We start from the raw sequence: 18968 nt of genomic DNA, 5'->3' as shown, positions 1-18968 counted from the left end.
CACACAACATCGATCTTATGTTAAAGAAGATCGGTGAGATCAAAATTATGAAGGAGACTCTAGAGGAAGCAAGGTTGGTGTCGAGATTTATATACAACCACTCTAAAATTTTATTTCTATTTAGAAAACACTCTAAGAAAAAAGAGATAATAAGGCCTGTCATAGCCTGCTTTGTGACCAATTACTTAGCTGTGGTCTCCATTCGGAAATCTGAAGGTGTATTAAAGAAATTGTTTACTTGTAAAAAGTGGTTAAATGACCGCCTCGCGAAGTCCAGTACCGGTATAAAAGTGGATGACATAGTCTCAAATAGGAGGTTTTGATCTCGATGTTCCAGTGTTGTAAAGGCCACTGCCCCTTTGGTCACGGTGTTAAGAATGGTGGATGCTGACAATAAAGCTACCATGGGCATCCTTTATGAAGGTATCGAGAGGGCGAAATCAGCTATTGGGGAGAAGTGTAGTTTTGCTAGTAAAGTGATCAAGATTATAGAAAGGAGGTGGAACACCAAATTTGGACGTCCAATTCATTATGCTGGTAAATATATATTTATATCATTAGAATGTTTCATTTTAATTCATTTTTTTATGAAATTATAAATGACATTTTTCTATCTATATATTTTCTAGGTTACTACTTCAACCCAAAATTTTTCTATTTGACACCTGAACATCCCCACAAGATTATGGAAGGGGTCAGATACATTATTGCAAGGTTGAAGAGAAGCCATCGAAACCAAGTAGCAGCAATACAAGAGGTATTATTTAATGTTTGGGTAAGAACTTCATTGAGTTGTTATATTTGTGAGGAATAATATACTAAAACGAAATATATTTATTTTAGCTTGCTATGTATAGGGATGCTATAGGATCCTTCAGAACTAGACTTGTCAGGAATTCTCAAACCAAGATGGATTCAGGTTATCCCCTCGTTAATATTTTGTTCATTCATATATTTAATCTTATGAATTGTTCTTGCCCTTACAATGCTTTTTACATTTTAATCCAGCTGAATGGTGGGAGATATATGGTACTGATGCACCTCACCTAAAGAGGATAACAATCAAGTGCTCTCCCAGACATGTTCTGCTACTGACTGTGAGCGCAACTGGAGTACGTTCCAATGGTTGTACACTACCAGGAGGAATCGTCTCGCTTCAGAGAAGCTTCATAAACTAGTCTACGTTCATTATAACTTAAACCGTTGAGAGCGACAAATAAGAAGGAAACTTGAAGACTATGGGCCGATAGACTTAAACATAATATTTGTCACAGACACAGCAGACTAATGGGTAGTAGAAAAGGAAGAGCCAGTGTTGCACAAGAGAGCGTTCCTTGAGGCTATCGGTGAGGAAGATCTTGAAGAAGGTGATGAGCAGCATGAAAGAGGAAGCAGCCAGCCAACGTATCCACAATTCGTTGGAGATGTCAGATGATATTGTACATAATAAGGGAGAGTGGGAAGGGGGTCTAAGGAAAAATGAGAGAGATGATGATTCTGAGGCCACCCTATTTCAGCCATATTATTCACCTATTGAGTCCCAACAGCAACAATGTAGGGATGAACACGACAGTGTAGGTGAGCACGAAAGATGGACAAGCTTCGGGGATTTTGGATTGGGAACACAACAGAACACTAACACTCAGGGATTTGGGTATAGTCTGACGCCTACTAATATTGATGATTCGTTTTTAGATCGAATCAATGAATTGTTAAACGAATTCAATCAATGGCACCAGCAAGACCAAGAAGAACAACGACGTCGTATGTCATTTTATTTTTAGATCGTATGTTACTAACTGTATGCTTTATTATAGTCCATGTATGTTGATATACTTATTCCATGATAATTCTATGTTTATCCTTTTGTGTGATGTAAATTAAATGATAAATAGTAGTTCATGCAGGGATAAAACATATCAATATTCACATATTCATGCAAATAAATGAAAATTCTTAATGGAGTACCCTCATTTCTTATTGAATTTATAAAAAAAAATATTTATAATGAATTTTAATAATTTTTTCGGATTTTTTTGAAGCTTTATTCTAACCGCAATTCACCCGATTTCCGATCCAGATCGTCGATTCACCGATCTGGATCGATTTTTCAGGTGCCCAATCCTGGTCTCCGATCCGCTTTTTAAACCATTGATATATATATATATATATATATATATACACAAGATTTGACCTTGGAAATCTATTTGCCCTAGTGTTATAGTGGTTATAAATCTTTGGTCTAACTAAAATTTGAAGCTCCAAAATTTATACAGATCATGCAATTCCTAGGGTTGAAATCCACATTTTCTCTATCCCGTTTTGTTGGTTGTTAGATCCCTCATCTTCCAAGTAGATATTGATGGTCTGTTTACATGTTTTTCTATGTCAAGGATGCAATGCATTCTCTAGTGATATTCAAGGTGTGAAACGCTTTCCCAAGAAGACTATTTAGATTTGGAAAGCCATCCCCATACAAGTGAATAAATTTTTTTTTTTTTGTGAGTAATTTAATGGGGAAGACAGCCTTTTACCTGTTTTTCAAGTAGTTTAGGAGTTAATTTTTTGAACGTATTAGTAACGTGGTGTCATTCAGAATAAAAACCACCATGACCCCAGTCCCTTTCCCAGTGCAAGTGAACTTAACTTCCCATGGGAGTAGAGTAAATGAAAGTAAACATTATTCAAGTCTTTGGGTTTGAAAAATCATGCAAGTTGAAGCTCATTATTCAAGTCTTTGGGTTTGAAAAGTCATGCAAGTTGAAGCTAATGAAAGTAAGGTGACATAGTGATATTATGTCTATTTTACCTCTTGCAAAATTCTATGCTGTGAGCTGGTTCTCTTTCTCTCTCTCTAACATTATAGGAGATTTGGTCTTGGAAATCTGTCCGCCCTAGTAATACAGTATTATAGTGGCTCTAAATCTAGTTTTGTTCTAACTAAAATCCCTAGTAATATAATATTATAGTAGCTATAAATCTATTTTTGTCCTAAGTAAATTTGAAGCTTCAAAATTGGTGTAGATCACCTCATTCTTTGGATTGAAATCCACGTTCTCTACCCCTTTTTGTTGGTTGCTATATCTCTCATCTTCCAAGTATATATTCATCATCATCATCGTCAAATATTTTTTTCAACTAATTGGGATCGGCTACATGAATTCTGGTTTATCATTCTGCTCCATTACATCCGTACCCTTAGGAGCCGTTTGGATACCTGGAAATATATTGTATGTGAAATATATTACTGGCGTAATATATTACTGCATAATACATTACCTGCAAATCGATTGTTACTATTTGGGTAGTATTTAGATGTAACTTGGGACATACATGGCTACTATTTGGCTATGTCTAAAAGAAATATGGGAAATGCATTACCAATATTTTACCTATAAACTATCATTTCTTTCTTCTCTTTTGTCACAAAATTCCACTAAAATGTAAAATAAAAGTTGTCTTTACATCATTCCAAAAAGATTTTCTAATAATAACATCATCACCATTCTAAAAAGATTTTCTAATAATAACTTGTATCATTCTAAAGTTATCATCACACAATTTCTTATTTATTTTGTATGCCTTTGGTACATACATAGGATCATATGTCTTCGAACATGATTAGACTTTGGTTTCAATATGATAAGTCATTGGAATAATATGATTGGAATAACATATTTTTGTTGTGAGAAGAAGTTCGATTAGTAAACTAGAAGGTTGGTAATTGCAGTAAAAAATTTTAAGGTATTGGAGGAAACTAAAGAGGTATCTTATTTCAATTGAGTTTTTACTAATCTGTTATGAGGATTATGTTGGGTGAAATTTTTTATTATAATTGTCATGTGTAATTTGTCATTGATTAGATATGCTAAGGAGAATGGATATGCTAAGGAGAGAGGGAGAATAGAAAAATTCCAGATGAGAGAGTAATGGGGCTTAAAAAAAAAAGTTAAGATGAGAGGAAAGGGCTTAAAGATAAAAGGGGCTTAAAAAAAAAGAAGAAAAAATACAAATGAGAAGAAGGGGTTTAAAGAGAGAGGGAGCAACTTATACAAACTAGTTAGTAGGGTCCAAGAGAGAGGGGACAGACTTAGAGAGGGAGGGAGCATCTATGCAAACCGAGTAGGCGGGTTGACATTTTATTAACCTGGGATAGGACAGAGAGACGCATGCGAAAGATTTTTAAAGATTACCCGTCAAGCGCGTAATAGATTTTTCACCTTTCACAACGAGTAATGTGTTTCATGATTTTAGAGGAAATCTCAGGTAATCTCCTTCCATTTCCTTATGGTGGAAATGTCATATTTCATCGTAATCGATTGTCATATAATAGATTTTCAGGTACCCGAAGGACACCTTAGTGAAGCCATAAGTCCTTATAACTTTTCTTATTACTTTCAACCATGTCCTTTTGGCCTTACCCCTTACTTTTTTTGAGTCTTCGACTTGAACTAACTCACATTTTCTAACAGATACTGTATTGGATTTGTGTCATACATGACCAGGTTACCTAAGTCTACTCCATCTCATCTCATCGCTTATTGGTGCCACACTTAAATTTTTCCAAATGTATCCATTTCGAATTCTATCCCTTCTTGTCTTGCCATTCATCCATCTCAATATCTTTATCTTCCCTACACTCATTCTATGAGTATATTGTTTTTTGACCGACCAACATTCTCCCCCATAGAGCAAAGTTGGTCTTACAACTACCATAGAAGGAAGACAGGAAGGCGAGCAAGCCAGTACAGAGACCTCTTGGCAGGCAAGCCGAGACCTCCGGTTTTCGTGCTGGCACTAGAGAAAGCAGCCAAGCAAGCAAGCCACGCAGCAAGGCCAACCAGAATGAAGGAAGTTTAGTTCCTAAATCAAGTACTGTTGTTGAAGTCTCAGAGCAGAGCAAATCAGTAGCATCTGAGCTAGCTTGGCAAGAGATGAGCTCGAGCTTCATCATTTTCTGAGTCGAGCAAGAGATGAACTTCATCGATTCTCATCTCGCTCCTTTCATTTGCTCTTCAAAGCACCAAGAACAAGATTTTTATCAACATCAGGAACAAGAATTTTATCTCCCTTGCTAAAGGAGCCCGTTTCTCCCTAAAGGAAAGCGTTTAAGTCCTCTTCCTCTTTACTTAAGGTTCAAGGTGGAAGTTAGGAAAAGTCCTAGTGCCATTAGACACTCCAAGCACAAGTACATCGGAGAATAGAATGAGCACGGTCCTACAACAATGTTGCCAAAATCCTCACTTTGCAAAACAAATCGTGTACGGTTCTATGACAAATGCTCCCAGGGTGCCTGTACGTGGCATCATCGCGTTCATAAAGACTAAGTTCTTATAGAACTTGCTCTTTAGCTTCATTGGTATGTGATTATTACATAAAATTTCAGGTGCACATCTCCATTTCGCTCACCCAACGCTAATTCTATATGTGACGTATTCTCCAATCTCTCAATATTCTTGTATTATCCCAAGTAAATGTTGATGACCTATTTACATGTTTATCTCAATCCAATGCATTTTCTAGCGATATTCACGGCGTGAAGCACTTCCCCTGGAAGACCGTTTGGTTTGAAAAGTCCAATCCAGTAAAAGTGAACTTAACTTATCATACTATACGAGTAAATGAAAGTAAACATTATTCAAGTCTTTAGGTTTGAAAAGTCTTGCAAGTTGAAGCAATTGAAAGTAAAGTGAAACAGTGATATTATGTCACATTTGCCTCCTGCAAAATCCTATGCTGTGAACTGGCACGCACGCACTCTCTCTCTGCAAAATTAAAGGAGAGAATACTTTGGGCTTGAAAAGGCCATAGGAGGAGAAGTTAGGAGTAAATGAAAATAAAGTGGGTCAGTAATATCTCAGGACCTTACCATCTATAAAATCCCTCTTTTAGCTGTGGAGATCAAAAAGCTGAAACAGTTGTAAAACATGGGTATGTCCACGATCCTCTGCCTTGCGCTCCTTCTTCCTTTTTATGGCATTGGTGAGTACACTGTCCTAAAACTTTCATTAATTATCATTTTCGCATTTGCCTGGATTATCCCTACTAAGAGAGGGTATAATCGCCTTGGCTAGGAACTCGCCCCTTGGCTGAGCAGACTTAGGGCTAAGTCTCGGATTCGCATGAGTCTAGCATTGGGCCAAAAGGGCCTAATTTTTTTTTTTTTTTTTTTTTTATATTTTAAAAAATTGATGAACTAAAAGTACATTCAAACCAGCACCTTTAACTTAGTATTCAGAATTACTGTGGGCACTAGAGTAGATGGATTCATATGAATAGATGGTGCAGATTGGGACATTTAGAATGGTGTCTTGCTTGCCCCGTAAGATCGTGGGTGAAAGCCCCAAATTTGCTGGTTTTATTTCAGGAAAAAGTTTATATAAGATTGCAACTTATATTGAAAAAAAAGGCGCACCTAAAAACTTGATCGAAGAAGGTTGTTTTGATGCTGAAAAACCATTAATTGATCATCTCAACCTTGATATGTACTGATAATAAAAAAAAATAAAAATAAATAAGATTTTAAAGTCTAAAAAATGATACATCTTGGAATAAATTATCTAGGCCATCAATTTTCTAGATTGTCATATGTATATAGATTTGCTGGATCTGTACCTTTTTTTTAGTTTTAAATCACATAAATACATGTTAAGTAGATTTTCTGGTCACCTTTGAAATTTTGGGCTACTGAAATTACATCTTTCGATGAGCTTTAGAGGTGCATCTTACTTGAATTATTTAAAGTTAACATCATATACAAACCACATCCTTTATTTAGAGTGGGAAAAACTAGGCCAATTTGCAGGCCTACTATACTGCAAATTATTGAAAATACAATAGAATATTCATTTTTTTTTAAATGATCCCTTTGGAATTTGTCTAGATAACAATTTTAGTGTTATCTAGACTTGAAATATTGGTCAAAACTCATGTGTTTGTACGGTCTATTTGATTGAAGTAGTTAAGACTGATTTTTAATGAAAAGATGGATCTAACTTAATGCTCCATAACTCAGCTGAGACTACTCGGATTTGGCTGTGTAGCTCAAGCTGGGCACTCTGCCTAGGAGAGTTCTATTAACAAACTTGCGTTTATTAAAATATTTGAAATTTTTAAAATTTTTGTTACTAAATCACTAATAAATAATCTATAAATATGTTTAAGTATTTTTTATTTTTTTTGAAGATTTATAATTTTTTCTTCTTATATACTCTATTTTTTTATTTTTCCTTTTGAATATTTCTGAACTGTTTCAAGCCTTTTGTTGTCCGTATTCTATATATATTATTTTTCCAACTTGTAGACTTTGAATGTTGTTTAAAACTTCTATTGTTTTTTCACTATTGTTAATTATTTTTAATAAAGTTTTTGGTACCCTTTTTATATAATTTTTTCCCAACTTGTAGACTCTGAATGTTGTTTAAAACTTCTATTGTTTTTTCACTATTGTTAATTATTTTTAATAAATTTTTTGGTACCCTTTTATATAATTTTTAGCTCTTTTTTGGGCTCGCACATGACTCAAGCATTTCCACATGGACTTGCTCGAGCTGGGTCTCGAGCGCAAGCTGAATATTTAAAACATGAATCTAGTTCATTTGGACCGATTATGACTAAACCGTGCCTCAACCTATTTGGTAGCCGGTCCGGTTGTCATGACCCTAGCCGGTCTGGTTGTCATGACCCTAGCCGGTCTGTTTTAAGTTGGAGAACATGTTAATCATATGCACAAATATGACCATTTCGAACAGTGTAGTACAAAGCTCATAGTTTCCAACTTTAAAGTAGTAGCCTACCCGTCATCTGTTATGGGCATTGGCCTTACTGCAAGGGAGCTGAAAATATATCCAAAGTGCACTTCAAGGAGATATTGGCAACTTGGACCGAGTAACTCCACCTCACCCTATGGGAGAGGCGAGATTTGGCGGAGTAGGTTGTACAAAACATATATATATCTGGCAAGAAGGTAACCCAAGACCTCTTGTAAAGATGACTATTTGTGTAGAAAGGGCTAACCAGCATGCCAATCTACAACTTTATTGATAAAAGTGGTACTCATGTTATATATAATCATTTTTTTTTCATTTTTTTTTTTAGTAAGGAAGCTGATTTGTCCGAGTAATTCGTCTCGGCTAGGTCCTGAGTATCTTGGCTGAGTCGATTTTATCAATATTGGATGTGTTTATCTATTTTCTTTTTTTTTGTCATAAAGCTTAGGCCTTGTATAAACTTTTTGTCTCATGCACCCCAGCTGCCGCCGCCAATGGGAAGTTATTCCGTGAATACATTGGGGCGAACTTCAAGAATGTGAAGTCCTCAGATGTCCCCATCAACCAAAACGTCGACTTCCATTTCATACTCTCCTTCGCCATTGACTACACCTCCTCAGGAAACTCCCCTTCTCCAACAAACGGCAAATTCAATGTGTTTTGGGACACCAATAACCTCAGCCCGACGGCCGTTCAAGCCATCAAGGGGAACCACCCCAATGTGAAGGTGGCCTTGAGTATAGGGGGCGACAGTGTTGGCAATGGCAAAGCCTTCTTCACCCCTGTTTCCGTCTCCTCTTGGGTCGACAATGCCGTCTCTTCTCTCACCAACATCATAAAATCCTACAATTTGGATGGCATCGACATTAACTACGAACACTTCAAATCGGACTCCGACACTTTTGCAGAGTGCATCGGAAGGTTGATTTCACAGTTGAAGGGGAACAAGGTCATTTCTTTTGCCTCCATTGCTCCATTTGCTGATGATGGTGTTCAAGCACAATATAAGGCGCTTTGGGCAAAGTATGGGAGTGTGGTGGACTATGTGAACTTCCAATTTTATGGCTATGACAAGGGGACTACTGTTTCTCAGTTTATTGGGTATTTTGAGGAGCAAAGAAATAATTATGGAGGGGGTAAGGTTCTGGTGAGTTTTATTAGTGATAGGAGTGGGGGATTGGCCCCTGGAAATGGTTTTTTCAATGCTTGCAAGGAGTTGAAGAGTAATGGTAAACTGTTTGGGATATTTGTTTGGTGCGCTGACATTTCAAAGGGCAATGGATTTCAGTATGAGCAAGAGGCGCAGGCATTGTTGGCCTCCTAGATTAGATGACCCATGACTACCTTCATGGCTCTCTCTCTAGGTCTACTCTCTCATACTATTATAAATGCAAGGGAACTATCAAGTTTCTATATTGAACTTGTAACGTGGTCTCTATTTATCATATTTATCACTAGTCCTGTCTTGAGTCTATACTGTTAGAGACAAACAAAAAAAAGATAGAGTTTATATAAGAATGCAATTTTAAAAAAGTAGGTGAATTTAATAAAAATATAAAAACAAAATTCATAAAATTTAAATAGACCAAAATACTTATGAAACTTTCAAGGGTATTTCGGTTAATTTATTTTTTTACGAAAAATATTTTTAATATTTTTATTGGGTGCATCTTGATGAGAAGAATGAAAGCCTCAAATTTCACATGATTTGGATTTGTAGAAAAAATATTAAAATTTAAATACGAAATACAGTTGTGATCGTCAAATTGATCCAAATTTAATCTAGGTTATTGAGTTTATATTATTTCATCAGCCAATGGTTGACATGATTTTCTCGCTCTCTTTCTCTCTCTTTCTATGTATATATATACATAGAGAGAAGGAGAGAGAGAGAGAGTTTTAAAATTGGACAACCTTCTAATTAATCATCTCAACCTTAAAATATATATAAATATAAAAAAAAAAACATTTAAGTCTTAAATATAGTTCATATTGTAACAAATTATCTTGTCTGTCTATTTCAAGGTTTTCAAATGTTTATAGATTTGCTCGTGTTGCACCATATTTAAAATTTTAAATTTAATAATTTTGGTAGAACATAGATTTTCAAGCCATATTAAGATTTCAACACCGGAATTACATCTTGAGGCAAAATTTAAAGGCGTGCCTCACTTGTATATTACAAGTTAGAGAGCTTATACAAACCTCAGCCTACACAAAAAGTACTAGTGGCCCTTCCCAAGCATGGAGGATACAATTTTTAGCCTATTTTGAGTTCCGACCAAGTGAAGGCCTTCGATAAAAGATTCGAACCTTTGAAGAATGGAAGCAGTCTATTTGTCTCTCTTATAACTATTTGTCTCAATTATTTGATGCTCATATCTGAAAATCGATGACTTTCAAATCCCATGACAAATGCAAACTTTAGTGGAAATAGGGGCAGAAAAATGTATTCCTCTCTGTATACTGTAATCAGTGTGTATGAAATGCGCAAAGTTATCATCGGGTTATAGGAAAACAGAAAGTTCAAAGATAACCATATTTGATAAATTTGCATTGATTCCTCAATATACATATTGAGATATGTTTCTTGAGGAATTATCTTTACCATGAATAATATTTGAACCAACAACGAAAAATAAAGTTTAAGAAGATGTTTTTGATACTGAATTCATCTTAATACATTTCAAAACTCGATGATGAGTTTTCTCCAACTTGGAGAGAATGATGGAGAACAAATTATCTTTATTTTTTATTTTTATTCAATTTCAAAGGATATATATTATAGTTTTATTTTTTGGGTTTATTTATAGGGATTTTTAGTTTTTTAAGAATTCTAAGATTTATATTTTTCTTATTTATTTAATGAGTACTATTCTAAGTACTGTTCATAAGGGTAAAACTATCATTATAAATTTTAAGTTAAATTAGGATATATGGGTCAATATATAATTTGTTTAAGCACTTTTTGTACTTGAAATATAAATTATAATATATAAGAGGTGTGTGGGGCCTTGAGGGGGAGAATTCGATATGATTTTTATAAATTGAAAGAGAGAAAAGCTTAGGCTTTTGAAACCCTAGCTTGGGGTATGGAGAAGAAATCCTAGGTTTATTTGAATAATACTTGTGTTTAATTTTGTTTCTTGTTGAATTTACTGTTCCATCAAATTTTCCTACATCAAGATGAAAGGGGATTATCTCTTTCGCTATAAGGAACTTACAACTCTAGCTCAATTTCTAATTTTAGATAAAGAGGAAAGTTTATATAAGGTTAAGACCTTAAAATGTAGAATCACAGATGCACCTCAAAAATATATTGGAAATGTTGTTTTAATGTTGAAAAAACCCTCTAATCGATCATCTTGACATCAAGATGCATGAATATGAAAAAAAAAAAAGTTTTTGAGTCTCCAAAATAGTGCATTTTGCAATACATTATTTAGACTGTCCATTTTCAAGATTTTCGTATGCTTATAGATAGATTTGATTTTAACCATATTTGGATTTTAAAATTTTCTAGTTAGGTACGAAAATAGATTTTAAAATAATACTAAGAATTTTTTACAACAAAATTACATATTATAATAAAATTTTAAGATGCGCCTTAATTAGATTGTTTAAGGTTGTAACCTTATAGAAACCGCACCCTTAGATAAAATCTCTTTACATCATTGTCAAACTATCATCTTTCTTTTAAAAAACTCTATCTTTAAAGGCAACTAACTTAGGTTGTCTCTTGTTATTATGATGCATTTGTATAGATAATAGAAGTGTCACATCTTTTGTTTATTTATATCCTGAATATAAATTTTCTTGAATAACTTCTATGAGCATGATTATTATCATTAAAGGATGTCTTGAGAAAGTGGCAACTAAAAATTAGGAAGATCTTGTATCCACAAATTGTATGATAAAATTACTTCATACACTAACTATCCCGTTTCACCCCAAAATTATCAACATGTTGCAATTTCTTAGGGACACAGATATAGAGACTGAGAAACATACCGAATCAGAAGGGCGCATGCTATACAATAGAAACCCTCAAAGTTTGAAGCCAATGCCTGACAACACTCGACCATTAGTTGTGAAAGGCGACTCGGAAAATGTTACCCAATGGATCAAAGATAAGCAACAAATCTTGTGACCAATGTTTCGAAAATTGAATCGGCCAAGTGATAAGGCTTTCTTGAAATCCGGCACAAATTGTTGAGACAGACTGACTTTCCTGTGTGAAAATCTGTTTCAAAAATAAAAATTTAAAAATAATAAAAAATAAAATAGGTGGGAACTAGATGATTCTAATTACCAAGTTTCTTATTTGACTCAATCAATTCTTTGATGGAAGTAGCCGACCTTATCAAAATTGGAATGATTTATGGTTCTGATCGGGTCGGTCGCCACTTATTTCCAATCTGGATGGGGAATCAAATTGCCCAATTTTGAATTTCTGGCTGTGATAAATGCTACCGATTTTGAATGAAATCAACTGTTTATTAGTAGGCAACAAATCTCCGCCAACCGTATTTATCCAGCGAAAATTCCATAGCAAATAGCCAGTGAAGTCAATTCTAAAGGCCAAAAAGAAATTCTACTCCTAGGTGAATAGAATGTTCATTTACTCGGTGCGATAAAACTCCAACAAGAATTAATTTTAGGACCTAAAATTTGAGGAATGTATCCTCTTCATCCCATAGATAAACTCTACAAAAAAAGGAAAAAAAGAAAGGTCCTGATTGTAACTTTTATGCACATGAAAAGAAGAGTGTGTCTAGATTGAATAGAGACCATCCAATTTTTAGATGGTGACATTTTAAACTTTTTAGAAAATTGAAAATTTAAACTTTTTTTGAGAATAATAATCTAAAGATTTTTAAGTAGTTCCAATAATTTCAGATTGAAAAAATCCCCCAAAATAGTTATTCTGAACTATTTGAAAGAGGTTAAAAGAGCATTCATCTTGTCCGTATGGGATTGAAAGAGGACATTAACAAAACCCTCACGGGGAAGAGAAAGAGAGAGTAAATTATACGGCATGCACAAGCCTAAACAACATAAAAAATCCAAATTACACGTTGGTATTGAGCGGGAGCATAGAAAATTAGGATTTTTGGTAACGTTGGTATTGAGCAGGAGCATAGAAAATTAGGATTTTTGGTAACGTTGGTATTGAGCAGGAGCATAGAAAATTAGGATTTTTGGTAGGGTTGGTTCCTAGGAATCAAACTCAATGCAAATAATCGCTTACGAATCACGGTGTTACCAAAGTCCAACAGCAAATGTTACACACACTAATGCATCAAGTTGACCTATATTTTATCTTTCTTTTCATTTAACAACATCAGCACTAAGGTTGACAATGGGCCGGGCCTCAGCTGGGCTGGCCTTTGCCCTGGCCCATCTTGACCATGTCAGGGTTGGGCTGGGCTGGGCAAAAAGCAAATAAGGAAAAATAAGAAAAAAAACAAGAAAAAAAAGAGGGGCAGTGCCCCGCCGACTTGGGCCGCACTGTCCCTAACCCTGTCAGGGATTGTGGCCGAGCTCCAACTTTTTTGGGGCTAGGGAGTAGGCGGGCTGGGCGGCCCAGTCCATTACCAGCCCTAATCAGCACTATTCCTTATCCTCTGCTCCTCTGGTCTCTGCCTTTTTTAGAGTTCTCTCTCTTCGACGGTGTTTGTGTGGGGTCATGAAAAGTACCCTTATTTCACATGAGTACAAGGTAGAAGTAAGCCATATTGTTTGTTTCAGACAAATATCTTCTATAAATACTTACTCCCATGATATCATGATACACAAAAAGCAGAGGTGAACAGGAAGCATAGGTGAAAGACATGGCCATCTCCTACCTCTTCCTTCTGCTTCTCCTTCCCATTTATGGGATTGGTAAACCTTCCACACAAAATATGGTGCTCAAATAAACACTAAATGAGATTTCAGTATCTAACATCTCTCTCTCTCTCTCTCTCTCTGTGTTTATGCAGCTGCTGCCCCCAACACGAGGCTATTTCGCGAGTACATTGGCGCCGAGTTCAATAATGTGAAGTTCTCCGACGTTCCCGTCAACTCAGGCGTCGACTTCCACTTCATCCTCTCCTTCGCGATCGACTACTCCACATCAGGTTCCCCTTCTCCAACGAATGGAAAATTCAACGTGTTTTGGGATGCAGAAAACCTGAGCCCATCAGCCGTTCAGGCTATCAAGGCCCGCTACCCCAATGTGAAGGTGGCTTTGAGCCTAGGCGGCGACAGTGTAAACGGCGGCTATGCGTATTTTGCCCCTGCCTCTGTGTCATCTTGGGTCAACAATGCGGTGTCGTCACTCACTAAGATCATCAAAGCCTACAATTTGGATGGCATCGACATCGATTACGAGCACTTCAAGTCAGATCCCGGCACTTTCGCCGAATGCATCGGAAGGCTAATTTTGGAATTGAAGAAAAACAATGTTATCTCTTTTGCTTCCATTGCTCCATTTGATGACAGTGAAGTTCAAAGCCACTACAGAGGTCTTTGGAAGAAATATGGGAATGCTGTGGACTATGTGAACTTCCAATTTTATGCATATGATAAGGGGACCACTGTTTCTCAATTCGTTGATTATTTTGAGGAGCAGAGTTCAAATTACATAGGGGGAAAGGTTTTGGTGAGTTTTATTAGCGATGGGAGTGGGGGGTTGGCGCCTGGAGGTGGGTTTTTTGAAGCATGCCAGAGGCTGAAGAATGAAGGGAAGCTTCATGGGATTTTCGTTTGGTCCGCAGATGATTCTAAGAGCAATGGATTCCGTTATGAGACCCAGTCCCAGGCGGTCTTGGCCGACTAGATCACACCTCTCTCTCTCTCTTATATGCTTTTGACACTTACTTGTACATAGGCCTGCATTTGTTATTTTAGTATGTGTGCAATGTAATCGTTTTCGTCTCTCTTCTACATACGGTTGCAATCTCTCTCTCTCTCTATCATGCGTCTTTTATATGTTTTAGTCTCTGTGTTTTTAAAGTCAGATCCAAAAGGCTTTGGATCGCTCTTTTTTTTCTTGTTTTTTTTCTTATTTTTCCTTATTTGCTTTTTGCCCAGCCCGGCCCAACCCTGACATGGTCAAGATGGGCCAGGGCAAAGGCCGGCCCGGCCCATTGCCAACCTTAGTGCTGATGTGGTTGTTAATGAAAAGAAAGATAAAATATAGGCCAACTTGATGCATATGTGTGTGTAACATTTGCTGATGGACTTTGGCAACACCGTGATTCCTAAGCGACCATTTGTATTAAGTTTGATTCCTAGGAACCAACACGACAAAAAACCCTAATTTTCTATCCTCCTACTCAATACCAACATGTATATATTTGGATGTTTCCGGTTGTTTAGCTTTGTGCCTGCTGTATAGTTTACTCTCTCTCTTTTCCTGCAATTGTCCTCATTCAAACCCATGTTACGAGCGATGGTTTTTTATTTTTTATTAAACGGTTAATGACAACTTCATTGAAGAATCAAATTATATTTCCATGTGTATCATACTCTGTAAAATTAGAAGTTGACCACCGTCAATCCTATTTTGGAACGAGCACATATAATATGCTTCAGTGTTTTAGTACTCTATCCGAGTTGGGTCTCCCATTTGGACGTATTAAAAAAAAAAATTTTCTTGAAAATAGGGAATTTTTTAAAAACATAAAAAAAATAAAAAATTCTTGAAAATAGAGAATATATATATATATATATATATATATATATATATATATATATATAGGGAAATGTTGGTATAGGCCAGTGAGTCTACAGCTACATATGAGCCCAATGATCCAGATTCAATCTGGACTGATCTGACAGACACGATCTTATTTTGTATTTGAATTTTAATTTGTTTTTTTACAAATCCAAATCACGTAAAATTTTAAGTGTCTATTATTCTCATCAAGGCGCACCTAATAAAAATATGAAAAAAAATAATTTGCAAGATATAAATTGATCAAAATACCCCAAAAAAATTTTGAGGGTATTTTGGTTAATTTATTTCTCACAAAATATTTTGTTGATATTTTTATTGGATTCTCCTATTTTTAAAAAATTTACACCCAAAATTTCAAGTAATTTGGATTTATAGAAAAATTAAAATTAAAATACAAAATGCAATCGTGATTATTGAAATGGTCTACATTAAATCTGGGCCATTGGGCTCATATATATATATATATATATATATATATATATATATATATATATATAGAGAGAGAGAGAGATGAAAACTCTTCTCAACGCCTATAGGCGAAAATGAACAGTGATTTCGCCTACTTTCTTCACCTTCCAAACTACATCGCACGATTATAGTTATCTAGTAATATTTTAATTTTCATTTTTTTTTCTACAAATCCACATTACTTGAAAACACACACTCCAAATTCAGATCATTCTGATTTATAGAAAAAAACTGAAAATTGAAACACTATCGGACAATCATGACCGTGCGATGAACTTTGGACGATGATGGGGGTAGGTGAAATCACTGTTCATTTTTGCCTATAGACGTTGGGAAGACCTTTTCTATATATATATATACATATTCTTTCTTTTTTTTAAGCTTGTTTAATGCTTTTGGATCCCTTCAAATCTCCACTATATAAATCCATATTTTATTTTTTAATTTTTTTTGGATCACCGATTCAGACTGAACCAGATCGGCAATCCAACAACCATCATAGATTGTGCAAAACGGTTCGCCTTACTAATCAGTGTTTTAAAACACCCAATAAGACTAAAAACGTATAAAGGATATATGTGAGAGAGAGAACAACCGTAGACACTAAAATGGAAGAAAAATAGTAAATTGTTAAACACAAATTTATAGAATAGAAGAAAATAGTAAATTGTTAAACACAAATTGATAGAATAGAAGAAAAATAGTAGATTCTATATCATCGAAAGGAGGATAAATGGAGCATTCATCTTATTGACTAGGAAGTGCAACATTTGGGGTTGTTATCTGTGCAACAGTTAGATGAAAGAAGAGAGCTCCAACATTTATTGCATAATCTTTTGGAAGCAGCGGTTGAGACTACAATGGCTCAAAGAGGGTGACCAAACTACAAATGTCTTTCTTGCTATCGCCAATGCTAGGCGGCACCAGAATGATATATCTAGTATTGCTTTTCAGGGTGTAATGGAGGGTGATGTTATTATGTGGAAAAATGGTTTTATTCAACATTTTCAAAAGGTCTTCACTTCTGAACAGAAATTTGATGTTTATTTGGAAGATGTTCCATTTAGTGTGCCCTCTGATAATTTTGTAACCCACTTGGAGGTCCTAGAAACGATGGAAGAATTGAAAAGAATGGTTTTCTCTTTCTCAGAGGGAAAATCACTGGGACCAGATGGCTTTCATTTGGCATTTTTTTCATAAGTTTTGGGAAGAATTAAAATGGGATCTCATGGATATGGTGGAGGAGTTTATCGAAAGAGGCGTTATTGATCGGTGCATAAATTCTACCTATATTGCCCTAATTCCAAAAAAAGATGTTATTGCATCTAGTTTTGATGTTTGCCTGATGAGTTTACTTGGAAGCTTGTATAAAAGTACTGCCAAAATCCTTGCTGAAAGTCTTAACTTGGTCCTTCCTTCTATTATCAAGGGACCCCAATCCGTATATGTGAAAAATAGAATTATCATAGATAGTGTCTTTGCTGCCCAAGAAAGTATTCATTCAAGATTTTCACAAGGTGTATAGGAATTATTTTGAAACTAAATATAGAAAAAGCTTATGATAGGGTGGAATGACAAATATTGTTGGACATTATGGAGCGAATGGATTTTGGAACTAAATGGAGACAATGGATTCAGGGTTGTATCACTAGTGCCCATTTATTAGTGTTAGTCAATGTTTCTCCAAAAGGTCTTTTTTTTGGTGCAACAAGAGGCTTGAGACAATGTGATCCTCTATCCCCTTTCCTTTTTACCAAGGTGGCAGAGGCTTTTAGCTTGCTGATTACTAGGGCTGAGCATTTGGGCAAAATAACAGGGTTTCAAGTGGCTAATGAGGGCCCATATGTTCACATTTACAATATGTAGATGACACTATTATTTTATGTGGGGTAGATGATTACCAAGTTCAGTATCTCACTAAATTTTTTATTACTTGTGAGTGGTGTTACGGCTAAAAGTTAATTTCAATAATACATCATTGGTAGGGGTAAATTATTAGACACGTTTGACTGATCAAATTGCTTCTATTATTGGTTGCAAGGCACACTCTTTCCCTATCACCTACCTGGGCTTACCTCTCTCTGATTCCAGATTATCCAGATCAATATAGGACCCTGTTGTCAAAAGGATGCATGGGAAGCTTGATTTATGGAAGATAAAAACCTTATCTTTGGGTGGACCTATAACCTTTGTGAGATCTTGTTTAGCAAATATTCATATTTATCAGATGTCACTTCTTTCGATGCCTTCTTCAGTTTGTAAGGACCTTGAGAAATTGATGCGGAATTTCCTTTGAGGTAATATTGATAAAAAGGTCAAATCTCACATGATGAGTTGGAATAAGGTCTGTGCTCCGAAGATAGAGGGTGGGTTGGGGATCAGAAAGTTAAAACTTATTAATTTTTCGTTGTTGGCCAAATTGTGGCAGACAACATTAAGTTGTGAGGACCAATTATGGACATAGGTTATTGAGGTTAAATATGGCTTCAGTAGGGAATCTTTTATGGGAAGATGGCTTTTTAGGAGAGAGCAAGCTTCGAAAATTTGGAAAGGAATTTGGGGTGTTAAGGAATTGATGAGCAGAAATATTAGATGAGCAGTAGGCAGAGGCAATAAGATTAACATTTGGCATCACAAATGGGTAGGTAATTACGCTTTCAAGTTATCTTATCTTGATTTGTTTGCGAGAGCTGTGAACCAATCAACGAAGGTGTCGGAGTTGTGGAACGAAGGTGTCGGAGTTGTGGAACGAAGGTGTCGAAGTTGTGGGTATCGCAAGGGAGAGAATGGGGGCCATCTTTTTTCTGCACTGTCCTTTTTAAGTGCTATATGAGGATGGGCATTTGGTTTGATGGGATTTTATGTATTGCTGCCCAATGAACAAATCAATATTTTTGCTCACCTGGAACTTGGTGGTAATCCAATAGGGAGTCAAATTTTGTGAAAAATTTCCAGAGCATTGATTTTATGGGAAATATGGAAAGAAAGGAATAGAAGGACTTTTG

The 18968-nt window shown here is 35.7% G+C and overlaps 3 protein-coding genes across 4 annotated transcripts; all 3 read left to right on the top strand.

The window, feature by feature from the left end:
• The first annotated feature begins 372 nt into the window (after nt 1-372).
• On the top strand, nt 373-2455 carry LOC148781021 (uncharacterized). Its single transcript, XM_088874689.1, has 4 exons — nt 373-537; nt 630-757; nt 844-919; nt 2394-2455. Exons 1-4 carry the CDS (start codon nt 378-380, stop codon nt 2453-2455), a joined length of 426 nt encoding a protein of 141 aa, XP_088730815.1. The 5' UTR covers nt 373-377.
• Nucleotides 2456-5834: 3379 nt separating this feature from the next.
• On the top strand, nt 5835-9241 carry LOC18423578 (chitinase 2). 2 transcript variants are annotated; one of them, XM_011628936.3, is made up of 2 exons: nt 5835-5931; nt 8252-9241. In XM_011628936.3, exons 1-2 carry the CDS (start codon nt 5928-5930, stop codon nt 9091-9093), a joined length of 846 nt encoding a protein of 281 aa, XP_011627238.2. In that variant the 5' UTR covers nt 5835-5927; the 3' UTR covers nt 9094-9241. The 2 variants fall into 2 exon arrangements, with proteins under 2 accessions (XP_011627238.2, XP_011627232.2); XM_011628930.3 differs by having other exon boundaries at nt 5835-5982.
• Nucleotides 9242-13327: 4086 nt separating this feature from the next.
• Nucleotides 13328-14699, top strand: LOC18423579 (chitinase 2). Its single transcript, XM_006828180.4, has 2 exons — nt 13328-13655; nt 13754-14699. Exons 1-2 carry the CDS (start codon nt 13604-13606, stop codon nt 14590-14592), a joined length of 891 nt encoding a protein of 296 aa, XP_006828243.1. The 5' UTR covers nt 13328-13603; the 3' UTR covers nt 14593-14699.
• The last annotated feature ends 4269 nt before the right edge of the window (nt 14700-18968 follow it).

Source organism: Amborella trichopoda, chromosome 8 (assembly GCF_054954075.1).
Source record: "Amborella trichopoda isolate Santa Cruz 75 chromosome 8, AtrichopodaSantaCruz75HAP2 v2.0, whole genome shotgun sequence".
Taxonomy (NCBI): domain Eukaryota; kingdom Viridiplantae; phylum Streptophyta; class Magnoliopsida; order Amborellales; family Amborellaceae; genus Amborella; species Amborella trichopoda.
This window is presented reverse-complemented; position numbering and strand designations above follow the sequence as displayed.

What these genes read in the sequence shown, in the direction of transcription:
- LOC18423578 (XM_011628930.3), top strand. Translation starts at nt 5,928, where the DNA reads ATGGGTATGTCCACGATCCTCTGCCTTGCGCTCCTTCTTCCTTTTTAT. An exon ending in TCTTCCTTTTTATGGCATTG is followed by an intron (nt 5,983 to 8,251) that starts GTGAGTACACTG and finishes CATGCACCCCAG; the next exon opens with CTGCCGCCGCCAATGGGAAG.
- LOC148781021 (XM_088874689.1), top strand. Translation starts at nt 378, where the DNA reads ATGGTGGATGCTGACAATAAAGCTACCATGGGCATCCTTTATGAAGGT. An exon ending in AAGTAGCAGCAATACAAGAG is followed by an intron (nt 758 to 843) that starts GTATTATTTAAT and finishes TATTTATTTTAG; the next exon opens with CTTGCTATGTATAGGGATGC. An exon ending in TCAAACCAAGATGGATTCAG is followed by an intron (nt 920 to 2,393) that starts GTTATCCCCTCG and finishes TTCTATGTCAAG; the next exon opens with GATGCAATGCATTCTCTAGT.
- LOC18423579 (XM_006828180.4), top strand. Translation starts at nt 13,604, where the DNA reads ATGGCCATCTCCTACCTCTTCCTTCTGCTTCTCCTTCCCATTTATGGG. An exon ending in CCTTCCCATTTATGGGATTG is followed by an intron (nt 13,656 to 13,753) that starts GTAAACCTTCCA and finishes GTGTTTATGCAG; the next exon opens with CTGCTGCCCCCAACACGAGG.